The 12,189-nt window shown below is 34.0% G+C and overlaps 1 protein-coding gene across 1 annotated transcript in view; it reads right to left on the reverse strand.

The window, feature by feature from the left end:
- Window positions 1-251: 251 nt before the first annotated feature.
- Window positions 252-12,189, reverse strand: part of CCAR1 (cell division cycle and apoptosis regulator 1) — a 45,790-nt gene continuing 33,852 nt past the window's right edge. Inside the window, exons 18-25 of the mRNA XM_068982737.1 lie at window positions 11,471-11,710; window positions 11,013-11,124; window positions 6,282-6,361; window positions 5,339-5,485; window positions 4,491-4,611; window positions 4,072-4,257; window positions 2,855-3,060; window positions 252-1,911 (exon numbers count right to left, since the gene is read on the reverse strand). Of these exons, the coding sequence (XP_068838838.1) occupies window positions 1,852-1,911; window positions 2,855-3,060; window positions 4,072-4,257; window positions 4,491-4,611; window positions 5,339-5,485; window positions 6,282-6,361; window positions 11,013-11,124; window positions 11,471-11,710 (1,152 nt within the window). The 3' untranslated portion in view covers window positions 252-1,851. The remainder of the gene's footprint in view (window positions 1,912-2,854; window positions 3,061-4,071; window positions 4,258-4,490; window positions 4,612-5,338; window positions 5,486-6,281; window positions 6,362-11,012; window positions 11,125-11,470; window positions 11,711-12,189) is intronic.

Genomic DNA, 12,189 nt, shown 5'->3' on the forward strand with positions numbered 1-12,189 from the left:
TAATATGAGGCAAAGATTTTATTTTTTTCTCCATTCTCCCATTATTATTTTCACTTAACTTTCTCTGAAAAAATAAGTCTGATAAGTAGACTTTATGATTTTTCTTTCAAAATCATACTGTATGAAAGAACTATATTCTTCACTGTCTTTTAGTTAAAAATTATCTCCAAGATTTCCATGTGCGATTTATCTTACCGTACAGAAACAGAAACATTTATAGAGTAACAGTTACAGATCAGTGGTTCAACTTCATAGAAGTTCAACCAACCATTAAGAGAGGAAAGAGTAATTTATGGTTAAAAAAAATTGGTTTGAAAGAATTTCAGGTATTTTAATCCATTTCTCAGTGACAGCTATGTGGATTACACTTAGCTTAATATGTGTGTAACAAGGACTTACATTCTCATATTAAACTGTAGGAACACCAAATCATTATTCTAGCAAAAAGAAAACATAAAAACTCTAGTATTTATTTCTATGCCAGTGAAACATTCCAGGTACGGTTATTCATATACAAATAAACTGATTATTTGCTAAAGCTACAATTCAACTTTTAGTGTTACTACAAAGACATGTCATTTTGGGGACTTCCCTGGTGGTCCAGTGGTTAAGACTCTGCACTCCCAATGCAGGGGCAAAGGGTTTGATCCCTGTTCAGGAAACTTTAAGATCCCACACTCTGTACGGCATGCCCTCTCCCAAGCAAAAGACCAGAATTTATCCCTACATTCCTTTAGACCAGAGTTTTTCAACTATTGACATTTTGGGCTGCACAGTCTTTGCTGGGGGAGAGGGATGAGGGGAGCGGCAGAGGGGGGGCAAGGCGGGGTGGGCAGCAGCGGCAGGCAGGATATGCAAAGTAGGATATTACAAAGTTCTTAACAAGTAGATGCCAATAGCACTCACCCAGCTGGGCCAGGTACAAATATCTCCAGACATAGCTAAATGTCTTTTGGGGGCAAATTAACCCCCTGTTGAGTACCATTCCTTTACAGTGTATCACATTTCCTACCTTTTCACTGAATTAGTTAATAAACTCTTATGTATCTAAAATTCTGAAGGAGGTACACAGACTAATAAAAATAGTATTTTTAATTAAATAAGACTTAAGGTATCACACTGACATCCACTGGCTCGGTACTAAACTGTACATGTGACATATACCACATTAAAAGAAAAAAAAACCTCAAAATTAAAAGTAATATACATGCTATTCTGGGAAACTAAAACAGTTAACATTAACATCAAAACTATGTTTTTTGTAAAGCCTAACATATATAATAACACTGATAATTATCCACTATTTTCTTAGTTTTTGATGTACTGTCTTTTGGATGAATTAAATTTTTAATAAATGTTTTTAGAGACTAGTTAGGATTTTAGAAGAAGTAAAAAAAAAAAGTGTGCTCCAAAAAACTTGCAAAATTGAAGCAGCACGCTATTTTGATTTATATTGAAGTTTTAAAAGGCTAGTATCTTTCTTAAAAACTAGTAATGATAATGCTATAAATAAAATCACAACTTTCCACGTTTTTAATAAATGACATCTGTAATTAAATACTATTGTCAATTAAACTGATGAACTTTATTGGGGTTAAAACTATAACAAAGTTCATCCTAAAACATTTTGCAATGCAAAATTATCTCACTCAAGGAGTGTTTAATAATTTGGATGCCAGGAATTACAAGCAATTTTCAAAAGCAAAGACTCACATTCATAAAACTTTATACATCATTTGAACTAACAGATATTTATACTACTAGGATCAAACGTGCATCACTTTCATTCTTGTATCATGATTTTATATATTACATTATTTATCACCATTCTTTGTCACTACACGTATTTTATCATACACTTGCACCATTCTCCTTAGATTTCTGATCTTTATCTTCATTCTTCCCATTATCCTATAAAATATACAAAGAAAAAGTACATTTTATTAGATTCTCTTAGATGCAACTTTAAAAATAATACCTTCAATAAAAAGAGATACTCCGATAGCCCATTTCACCAACTATGGAAAAGTGAACCCTTGGGGAACTATTTGAAAGAAATCTCTCAGTTCTGTGCAGAATGACTTCTAGTATTTGAGAAAGCCATATAACTCCTAAGAAATCAGAGGTTCTTAGGAATACATTACTAACGGTAATACAGTCCTTGAAGTGGAGATTTTTTTTTTCTTTGTTCTCTGAGTAAGACCCAGGCTAAAGAAGGTCTCTCAATTACTGAAGTTAGTTTACAATGGCACTAAGTTACTAGATTAGTAAATCTTGTTTATAAAGAAGTCTGCAAACATAAATCATGTTGACATCTGAAGTAAGCTCTAGGAAAATACTATCTTTGGAGAAAAGGACAGAATTCTACCACTAGTTTCTGTTAGAAAAGCCACTAAGAGTCCAAAAGTCCGTTATACACCACTGTGTCTTTTTTCCTGTCTTGCATACAGGGTCATCATTGCCATCTTTCCAACGGACTTTTGGACTCAGAGGGAGAGGGAGAGGGTGGGATGATTTGGGAGAATGGCATTCTATCATGTATACTATCATGTAAGAATTGAATCGCCAGTCTATGTCTGACGCAGGATACAGCATGCTTGGGGCTGGTGCATGGGGATGACCCACAGAGATGTTATGGGGAGGGAGGTGGGAGGGGGTTTCATGTTTGGGAACACATGTAAAAATTAAAGATTTTAAAATTAAATAAAAAAAATTTAAAAAAAATAAAGACTAAGAGAAAAAAAAAAAAAAAAGAAAAGCCACTAAGAGCTTAATAATATTAAAATTTCCAGAGATAGGCTTTTCTGAAAAAGAATAAACTATGAAAATGTTGAAAAGGCAAAAAATAGCTAACCTTCTTAAGAACAGTATGGATTTCGTCCATTACTGTGGATAAGTTTCTGATTGTCTTATTCAGTTGGTTTTCAAACTGCAAATTCATGTTTTCTGAAATCTTTAAGTTTTCTTGTAACTGACTAAGGTCCTTTTTAACTTCTCTAAGTTCACCAGAGAGGTTTTTGTTAGAAATCTCCAAATTTAATATGGTTTTTTCATCTTTATCTGTCAAAAGAAACAAAAAAAAAGAAATTAAGTTCAAAATTCACCATCTTACCACTTAATATTTCCAATTTAACCTTGAGGTTAAAAATATTTAAAGTTAGAAGACTTAAATAAGTGTATTATTAGACTTACTAAGTGTATACAGACTTATTATTAGACTTAATAAGTGTATATAATTCCTTAAACTGGCCACAAGTGTCAATTTCAATAGCATAGCACGATGCAATGCTTCTTTGTAAAGAATCCGGCTACAATGTAGGAGACCTGGGTTCGATCCCTGGGTTGGGAAGATACCCTGGTGAAAGGAATGGCTATCCACTCCAGTATTCTTGCCTGGAGAATTCCACGGACTGTATAATCCACGGGGTCACAAAGAGTGAGACATGACTGACTGACTTTCACTTTCACTCACAATCAGTTCAGTTCAGTTCAGTCGCTCAGTCGTGTCCGACTCTTTGCAACCCCATGAATCGCAGCACGCCAGGCCTCCCTGTCCATCACTAACTCCCAGAGTCTACTCAAACTCATGTCCATCGAGTCAGTGATGCCATCCAGCCACCTCATCCTCTGTCGTCCCCTTCTCCTCCTGCCCCCAATCCCTCCCAGCATCAGTCTTTTCCAGTGAGTCAACTCTTCGCATGAGGACTCACAATACTCAGTTAAATTAAGCTTTACCTAAATATTACTTCTAAAACCAAGTTCCATTTTTTAGACGATTGCACAGACTAGAAAAAGTAGCAGGAACTGGTGAAAACTAAGCAGAACTACGGGAGGAATTAAAGCATACGACAGAACCATCAAACCTGAGAATACACATGAAGATCCAAGATTAACTCTCATTATTAAGCTAAGCAATTTTACAACCTTTAACAGAAATAGTCAAATGTAAAGTTACATCATGTATCTACACTATAAAGTATGGATACGCATGTGTACCGGTGTATATATGTATGCACACATATATACCCCAGTAGAGTGTTAAAATACCAACATACCAATGATTTTCCTTACCCGTCTTTTCTTCTAGTAACTGCAGCTTCTGTTCCACTTCAGCTCGTACTTTTTCACTCTTTTCCAATTTTTGCAAGAGGCTTCCTACATCAACCATTGCACCATTGTACACAATAAGGCCAACATTTTCTTCTACGTCCTTTGACTCCTGTTTTACTATTGGTGTTGGAAGTAACAATCTGTTTCCTGTAATATAAAAGATACTTTTATTTTACAGCATGTGGGGTCACAGTTCTCTGACAAGGGATTGAAACCATACCCCCTGCAGTGGAAGCATGAAGTGCCAACCACTGGACCTCCAAGAAATCCCTAAAAGATACCACACTTTAAAAAAAAAACAACCATAGTTTATGTTACTTTCTTTTTAAATTAATAATACAGTTATAAAATGGCATGATCTTAAAATAATATACTCAAACCTAGCATATCTTCCTGCAAAGCTTCAGATTCTTCATGGTTTTCTTCATCTTTTGAAGTGTCTGTTAATTTCCGGTAAAAGCAAGATTCACGGAGTACTACTTTATTAAGAAGCTTCTTTACCTGTTATGCAAGAAAGTAAGCAAATTAAAAAGATGAAAATAAGTTTTTGATTCTCTTTGAATATCTGTGTTCTAATTTTCACATATGATGAACATCAACAGCATTTCTCAGGTATCCACTACCATTCAATTAGAGCACTTATGTTTTTAACTGTCTTCTCTAGAAACCTAAATTTCAAATTATCACTTGAAAAAAAATTTCTAAAAAAAAAAAAGCAACACTGAAAGAAACGCTAACACATACATCAAAGTTTATATACAAACACACATATTACAGCATAGTTTGTGGTTCTAAAAAATGAGAGCCATTCAGCAACTGGGGCCTAGTTAAGGCAATAAAGGCACACCTATGCCATGGGATACTATGCAGTAATAAAAAGAACAAAATGGGTCTCTATTTTCATGGCAAAATGCTGATGATACATTATTAAATGAAAAAAAGTCTCAGATATCGCCAGAATGATTTCATGTATTGTTTATAAAACTGGAACTATCATATATAAATACATATGAGTTGCTTACAAAAGATCTAGAAGTTTGTACACTAGGCCAAAGGAGTAAAATTAGATACAGGGAGAGGAGACTTTTAACTTCTTACACTTTATTTCAATATTGTTTAACTGTATTACTATGAGCCTGTATTTGCTTTTATATTTCAAAAACTCAAATATACTAAAAAGAGTTATTTAAAAATGCTTTTCATTTTAAATATTTGTAAGATAGATTACCTGAGCCCGAGAAAGATGTAGTCCAAGAGTATAAAATATTTCTTCCAAATCCTTTTCAAGAAGGTAACCACAATGGCTTTGATCAAAGTAAACAAATGCCATTAATAGATCTCTGTTAATCGTGATCATCTGAGTCTTCTCTTTTTCCTAAAGAAAATGCAGAAAATGTAGTACATAATTTTAACCCCTGAAAAGTGACAAAATTAGACTGTGTCCACAATGTACCAAAAATATGAAAAGACCGTTGTCTTATCTTAGCTAAATTGAGTTGATCTAGTTACGTGTATGAAGAAATAAATAAAACATACTGATTATCTGTTGTGTCACTGCCGTTTACTCGCTAAGTTGTGTGTGACTTTTTTGCGATCCCAAGGACTATAACCCACCAGTCTCCTCTGTCCATGGGATTTTCCAGACAAGAATACTGGAACGGGCTGCCATTTCCTTCTCCAGGGAATCTTCCCAACCCAGGGATCAAACCCATATCTTCTGCACTGGCAGGCAGATTTTTTACCACTGAGCCACCTAGGAAGCCCAGTAATTATCTGACATATCTTTTCTCATTTGAAAAGACCCTGATGCTGGGAAAGATTGAGGGCAGAAGCAGAAGGGGACAACAGAAGATGAGATGGCTGGATGGCATCACTGACTCAATGAACATGAGTTTGGGTAAACTCCGGGAGTTGGTGATGGACAGGGAGGCCTGGCGTGCTACGGTTCATGGGGTTGCAAAAGTCAGATGCAACTGAGCAACTAAACTGAATACCAAAATACAACTGACTGAATTCTGCTGAGTGGTACTATATAGATATACAAGGATCAATAAAGTTCATCACTGTTACGTTTAGTACTAAGTATGTTTTAAGTAAGAAATGGAAATTGTTGTGTTGTACATAAGAAACTAATAATGTATGTCAAACATACTTCAGTATTTAATACATACCTTATCTTTAGAGGGCCTCTCCTTGCAGTACCTATTAATATCTCTTTTGTCATCTCGTTTGTTTTCTTCCTCATCTCGATCTATACAGTAAATAAAACGGGAGCAAAAGACTCATTTAGTAGATAAATTTCCAACTATCACACAGATTGAAAATACTTTTCTATTACTGATCAGTTTTCATAAAATACAACAGTGAAGAAATATATGAATAAAAATAGTTTGGATTTTATAAGAAACAATTATAAAATAGCCCTGAACAGGAAGAAACTTATAAGGAGACCAGAGGGAAGAAGAAAGTGGACTTTACTGATTTAAATACAAGGAATTAATTCAGTAAGTATTTGGGGGATTTAGTTTCCAAAAATGAATGTATTTAATACAAAAAGATTGAAACAAAACTTTTTTAAAAAAGAGCAAGTATATTTTCTTAAAGGAGAAACAGCCAATACAGGAATTCTAACTGCAGATGCATTATTGCAGAATATAAGTGTATGTGAGAATAGAAACTTTTTTTCATAATTAAGAAGACCTAACAATGTTAATATCAGGAAATCAGATGAAAGTTAAACTTCAAAGTTAAACTTCAGTTGTGTCCAACTCTTTGCGATGCCATGGATGTAGCCAGCCAGGCTCCTCTGTCCATAGAATTCTCCAGGCAAAAACACTGGAGAGGGTTGCTTCCCTTCCTTCTTCAGGGGATCTTCTTCACCCAGGGATCAAACCTGGTCTCCACACTGCAGGCAGATTCTTTACCATCTGAGCTACCACAGAAGCCCAGGAAATTGGATAAATTATTCTTAATAAATAAATAAACAGAAAACTGACAAAAAAGTAAACTCCTTTCTCTTATCTATCCATAGGCTACCCAGTTTTTGAAGACCTTGGCCACCACCCTCAGGTAAATACCATTACCACCTTGATATTCGGCCAATATTAAAGAATAATATGCTTATGGATTCAGTCCTTACCTCCTAAAATGCCTAAGTTGAAGTCTTAAGCCCCTAATACTTCAGAATGTTGCCTTATTTGGAAAAATCGTCTATGCTGAGATAATCAAAATGAGATTATCAAAGAGGGCTCTAACTCAATGACTGGTGTCCTTACAAAAAGGAGAAACTTGTATGCAGACACAAGACAGTATGAGAATATGGGGAAAAGACAGCCATCTACAAGCTGATCAGAGCTGCCTGGAATAGAACCTTTCCTCACAGCCCTCATAAGAAACCAACCCAGCCAATTCTTTCCTCTTAGATTTAGCCTTCAAAATTATAGGGTTTTCTTACAGATATTTAATGATCAACAATTTTAAAAGAGAAATTTTAGTTCTAGAGGTTTCTGGATCTTTCAAATGGATCTCCATCAGAAAGCCCAGAGTAACAAAGGGTTTTTTGGTAAAATACAAGATACAGTAAACACAAGAAGTTGATTAGTCCTTGAGATATTACAGAGCATATATTCATAAATAATTCACACTATATTCCCTTCTTGAACATTCACAATATAAATAAGCAGCTAAAAAATTCTGTAGTAAAACGTGTAAACCTTTGCTTTTAGCCCACGTTTCCCAAATTTATTTGACCCTAGAATATTTTACTAAACTTAATACCACTTAATATTTTGGAACACACTGGGAAGGACTGTCTTAAGTGAGAAGTTGTATGCAAACAGTATCAATGTAGAGAAATCTTTATATTAAATAGAATATGCATGTGAAAACACACATGAACCTTGATAACATTATGCTAAGTGAAAAGAAGCCCATCACCAAAAAAAAAACCACCACATATTGCATGATTCTATTTTTACAAAATGTTGTCTAAAATTGTGTATATATCAAAAACCAGTGAGTTGCATGTTTGTCAGTGGGTGAAATGATTGATATATAAATTACATCTCAAGTTGTTATTAAAAAAAAAAAAGAAAACAGTGGGCTTCTCTGGTGGTCTGGTGGTTAAGAATCCGCCTTGCAATACAGGGACACTGCTTCAATCCCTGGTTCAGGGAAGATCCCATGTTCTGTGGAGCAATTAGGCCTGTGAGCCACAACTACTAACCTGACACACTGCAACTACTAAAGCCTGTGTGCAAAGACCCTGTGCTCCACAACAAGAGAAGCCACCGCAATCAGACTGCACACTGCTCACCACTAGACAAAGCCCATGTGTAGCAATAAAAACACACCACAGCCAAAAAATAAATTAGAAATAAATGAGTAAATCTTAAAAAAAAATAAAGGGAAACAGACAAATGTTCTAAAACCACTGGACTGTGGTGATGGTTTCACAATTCTATAGTTACTAGAAATTATATTGTTAAATTATTAAACTAATTATATACATTTAAAATGAGTGAGTTTGTGATATATATTAGAACAGCAATAAGCAGTATTAAAAAAGAGAAAGTCTATGTGTTTTGAACCTAATTATTTCATATAAAGTACAGGGTGGTTCAACTGCTTGTTTTATTACCATGGATAAATTAATTTACTGCTAAGATCTGCAGTTTCCTCAATTATGAAATGGTTACATATTCTCTTTCATTTGTTCACATTTTACAGACATGACCCATTTTGAGTATTTAACTTGAAAGGTGTCACTTTCGAAACCATCTCTCCAGAAACCTAATTTTAAAACATTTTTTAAAAATTCTAAGTAATCACTGCTCAAATCTTAGAACATGCTGTAAAAACTATTTGGTAATCTTTTCCACATCACTATCCCCTATCTACTTTTTCAATGACTGCACAGAATTTAACTGCATGTCTATGTCAAAATGCAAATAACTCCCTGTTGTTTTACACAAAAGTTATTCTAGCAACTGTACTGAAAAGAGACTTTAGAGGAAGGGTATAGGGAGGGAAACCAGGTAGGGGGCTACTGAAATAAACCAGGCATGGGCTGCCTTAGGGTTACACTAGTGAAATAAACAGAAGTGAAACTGACAACGTTAGTCACTCAGTCATGTTTGACTCTTTGTGACCCCAGTGACTGTAGCCCACTAGGCTCCTCTGTGCATGGAGTTCTCCAGGCAAGAATACTGAAGTGGGTAAGGTAGCCATTCCTTTCTCCAGGGGATCTTCCCAATTCAGGGATCAAACCCAGGCCTCCCGCACTGCAGATGGGATGCTTTACCATCTGATTCATCAGGGAAGTCTATAAAGTTGGTGACAAATGGTCTGATTCTGGGTATATTTTGAAGAGAGAGGCAATATGACCTCCTGATAGAATGGAAATGGAATATGACCAAAAAAAAAAAAAGGATGACTCCTAGATTTTAGCTTAAGCAACTATAAGGATGAGACAGCCATCAAGAGTCAGAGGTCAGAGGATTTGTATGTTTTCTTTATGGTGAAGAGGAAAAGCAGAAGTTCAGTATTAGACATGTTTATTTAGAAATATCAGGTAAGTAGAGATGACAAATAGGCAGTTCATATGGAAGAATAAGAGAAGCCTGATTTGAGATATAAATCTGAGAACTGTCAATACAGGTAGATAGTATTTAAAGTCAGAAGAATGGAAAAGAACACCCCTAAGGGAGTTACACAGTAGAAAAGGAATAAAGAAAACAACTAAAGAGAGCCAGGACATTCTGACACAAAAGAAAATGAGAACAGAGTTCAGTGATTTAAGTAAAGCAGTGATTAAAATACTGGGAGAATGGGGGAGGAAAAAATGGGACTGTAAAAAGGGTTAATCTTCATTGAGCAAAGCAGGTAATGAAGATAAAAGAAACAGTGATATATTTATATCATATCACTGCTACTGAGCTGAATGTCTTTTCTTAGGCAACTTGAAGAATTTCTACTTTCAAATGGATCAGAAACATACAAACACAAAGATAACATAAATAAGATAAAATATTAACTAATGAAGCAACTGTTGGGTATGAGGTGTTTAACTTCTTTTGTGTTCCATTCTTTCAGCTTCTTGTATGTTTAAATATTTTCACCAATTAGAAGAAAATTAAAATGCTAGGGTAAAAGGAAAAAAATAGAGCGGCAAACCAAAAATACCTTAAGTAGTAATAATTCTTAGAGATAGATAGGTATTACAAAGAAAACTTATGATTTTCTCATCTGAGAAAAAAAAAAAAATTAAAAAAAAAAGCCCCAAATCTACATTGAAACCAATATTCAGTGGTACTCCATATGTACTATAGAGCTCGCATATATGATTAGTCAAGACATCTACTATAAAGCATTTTGATTGAGTTTCATTACTACTGGTAAAAGTCTATTATTTAAAACTTGGGTAATAGGTATGCAAGTGTTTTTTATTAGTCTTTAAACTCAATCTGAATATGAAATATACTCTTTTGCTTAGATGATAGCCTTCATAATTGAAAAAAATACTTAGTTTTTTTCTAAGGAAGTTTTTCTAAGAAACTTCTAAGGAAGTTTCTAAGGAGTTAGTTTTCTAAGGAAGATTATAACCTTTTCAGGACACACTTTAACGCAGTTTTTAGGGAAAATTTTACTCAAGTTGAATAAGCCATTAATTATATGTGGAACATATGACAGTCAAAACTAAACATTTCTTAAAACAACCCTCTCACCTAAAAATTAGTAAAATATTAGTTAATATATTAACAGCACTTAATATAACATACTTTTACCAGAGAATATTTTACCTTTCCTATTCTAAAAATTACCAAAATTATCCATTTCAGTGATATGAAGTCACCAAACAAAAATTGTAGTTTTCATCCTAAGGGGAAATAAATGAATCATACCATCTTCTTCATCCTCAGCTTCTTCTGCTTCCATTGGATCATATTCATCTTGATTATTATCCTCTTCAGTTTCATCATCATCTTTAGAATCATCTTTTCTTTTATCTTCTTTCTGTAATTTAAAATGTCTTAAAATTAAGCAAGATCTCAAAAAAATTAAATTCACCAAATTTACTTGAAATATTATCACATTATAAATATCTTATAATAATGTACTTTTATCATTCACAACATATATAAATAAGCCATCATGCTATATACCTCAAAAATAGAATAACAAAACTAGTTATATATGCTTATATAGGCTCAAAAGACTTAACTTTCCAATAACACACTAAAACTTTTTAGTTTGACTGTTATATTTCACTATTCTGATGAAATTTATTGTTCTATGTTACACTACAGAAGACTAACTGGAAAACTAACTCAAGCTGCTGGTCACAGAAACAATTACACACCTTCCTTTCATCCCTATCTTCTTTTTTATCTTTATCATCGCCTGATTTTCTCCGTTTGGGTTTTGGCTCATCAGTTTCATCATCTCTTTCTTCTTTTTTATCTTTTCTCTCATCTTTTTTGCTTTTCTTTTCCTTTTCTTTTTTATCCTCTTTCTCAGGAAGAGACAATAATGATTTGTATATTCTGACACCAAAATCTCTTTGGAGCATTTCATTGAAAAGCTCTGCAAATAATGAAACCTATAAAAAGACAAAACAGTAACGTTACTCCAGCCAACTTAGTTAGAAACAGTGAACAAATCCAGCAAATTCAAACAAATCCAGTAATTTATCATATGATGACTTGTCACATCCAACAACTAATGTGCACTAACAATAAACTATAATAATTAATGTCGATGATGCCAAGAAGCCTCAAAATCCTCAAAACTCTTCCGAAGATATAAATACTGCGTTTAGTATACTTTTGACCAAACAGTATAAAAAAATAATGGCATGACTTTATCATGTGTATCAACAAGATGTACTCTACAAGTTTTCATGAAATGCCTACTATGTATCAGGACGGTTCTTAGCAATGTGAATAGAGAAGTGAAGAAAGCAGATAAAAATCCTAACTCTCTTTAAGATAACTAATCTAGGGGGACAAAGTATGAAATAATAAAATCAGTAATCAAATTATAATAAAAACAAGCAGGGTAAGAGCATAGAGAGTACGA

Source organism: Capricornis sumatraensis, chromosome 10, assembly GCF_032405125.1.
Source record: "Capricornis sumatraensis isolate serow.1 chromosome 10, serow.2, whole genome shotgun sequence".
In the NCBI taxonomy this organism is placed as follows: Eukaryota; Metazoa; Chordata; class Mammalia; order Artiodactyla; family Bovidae; genus Capricornis; species Capricornis sumatraensis.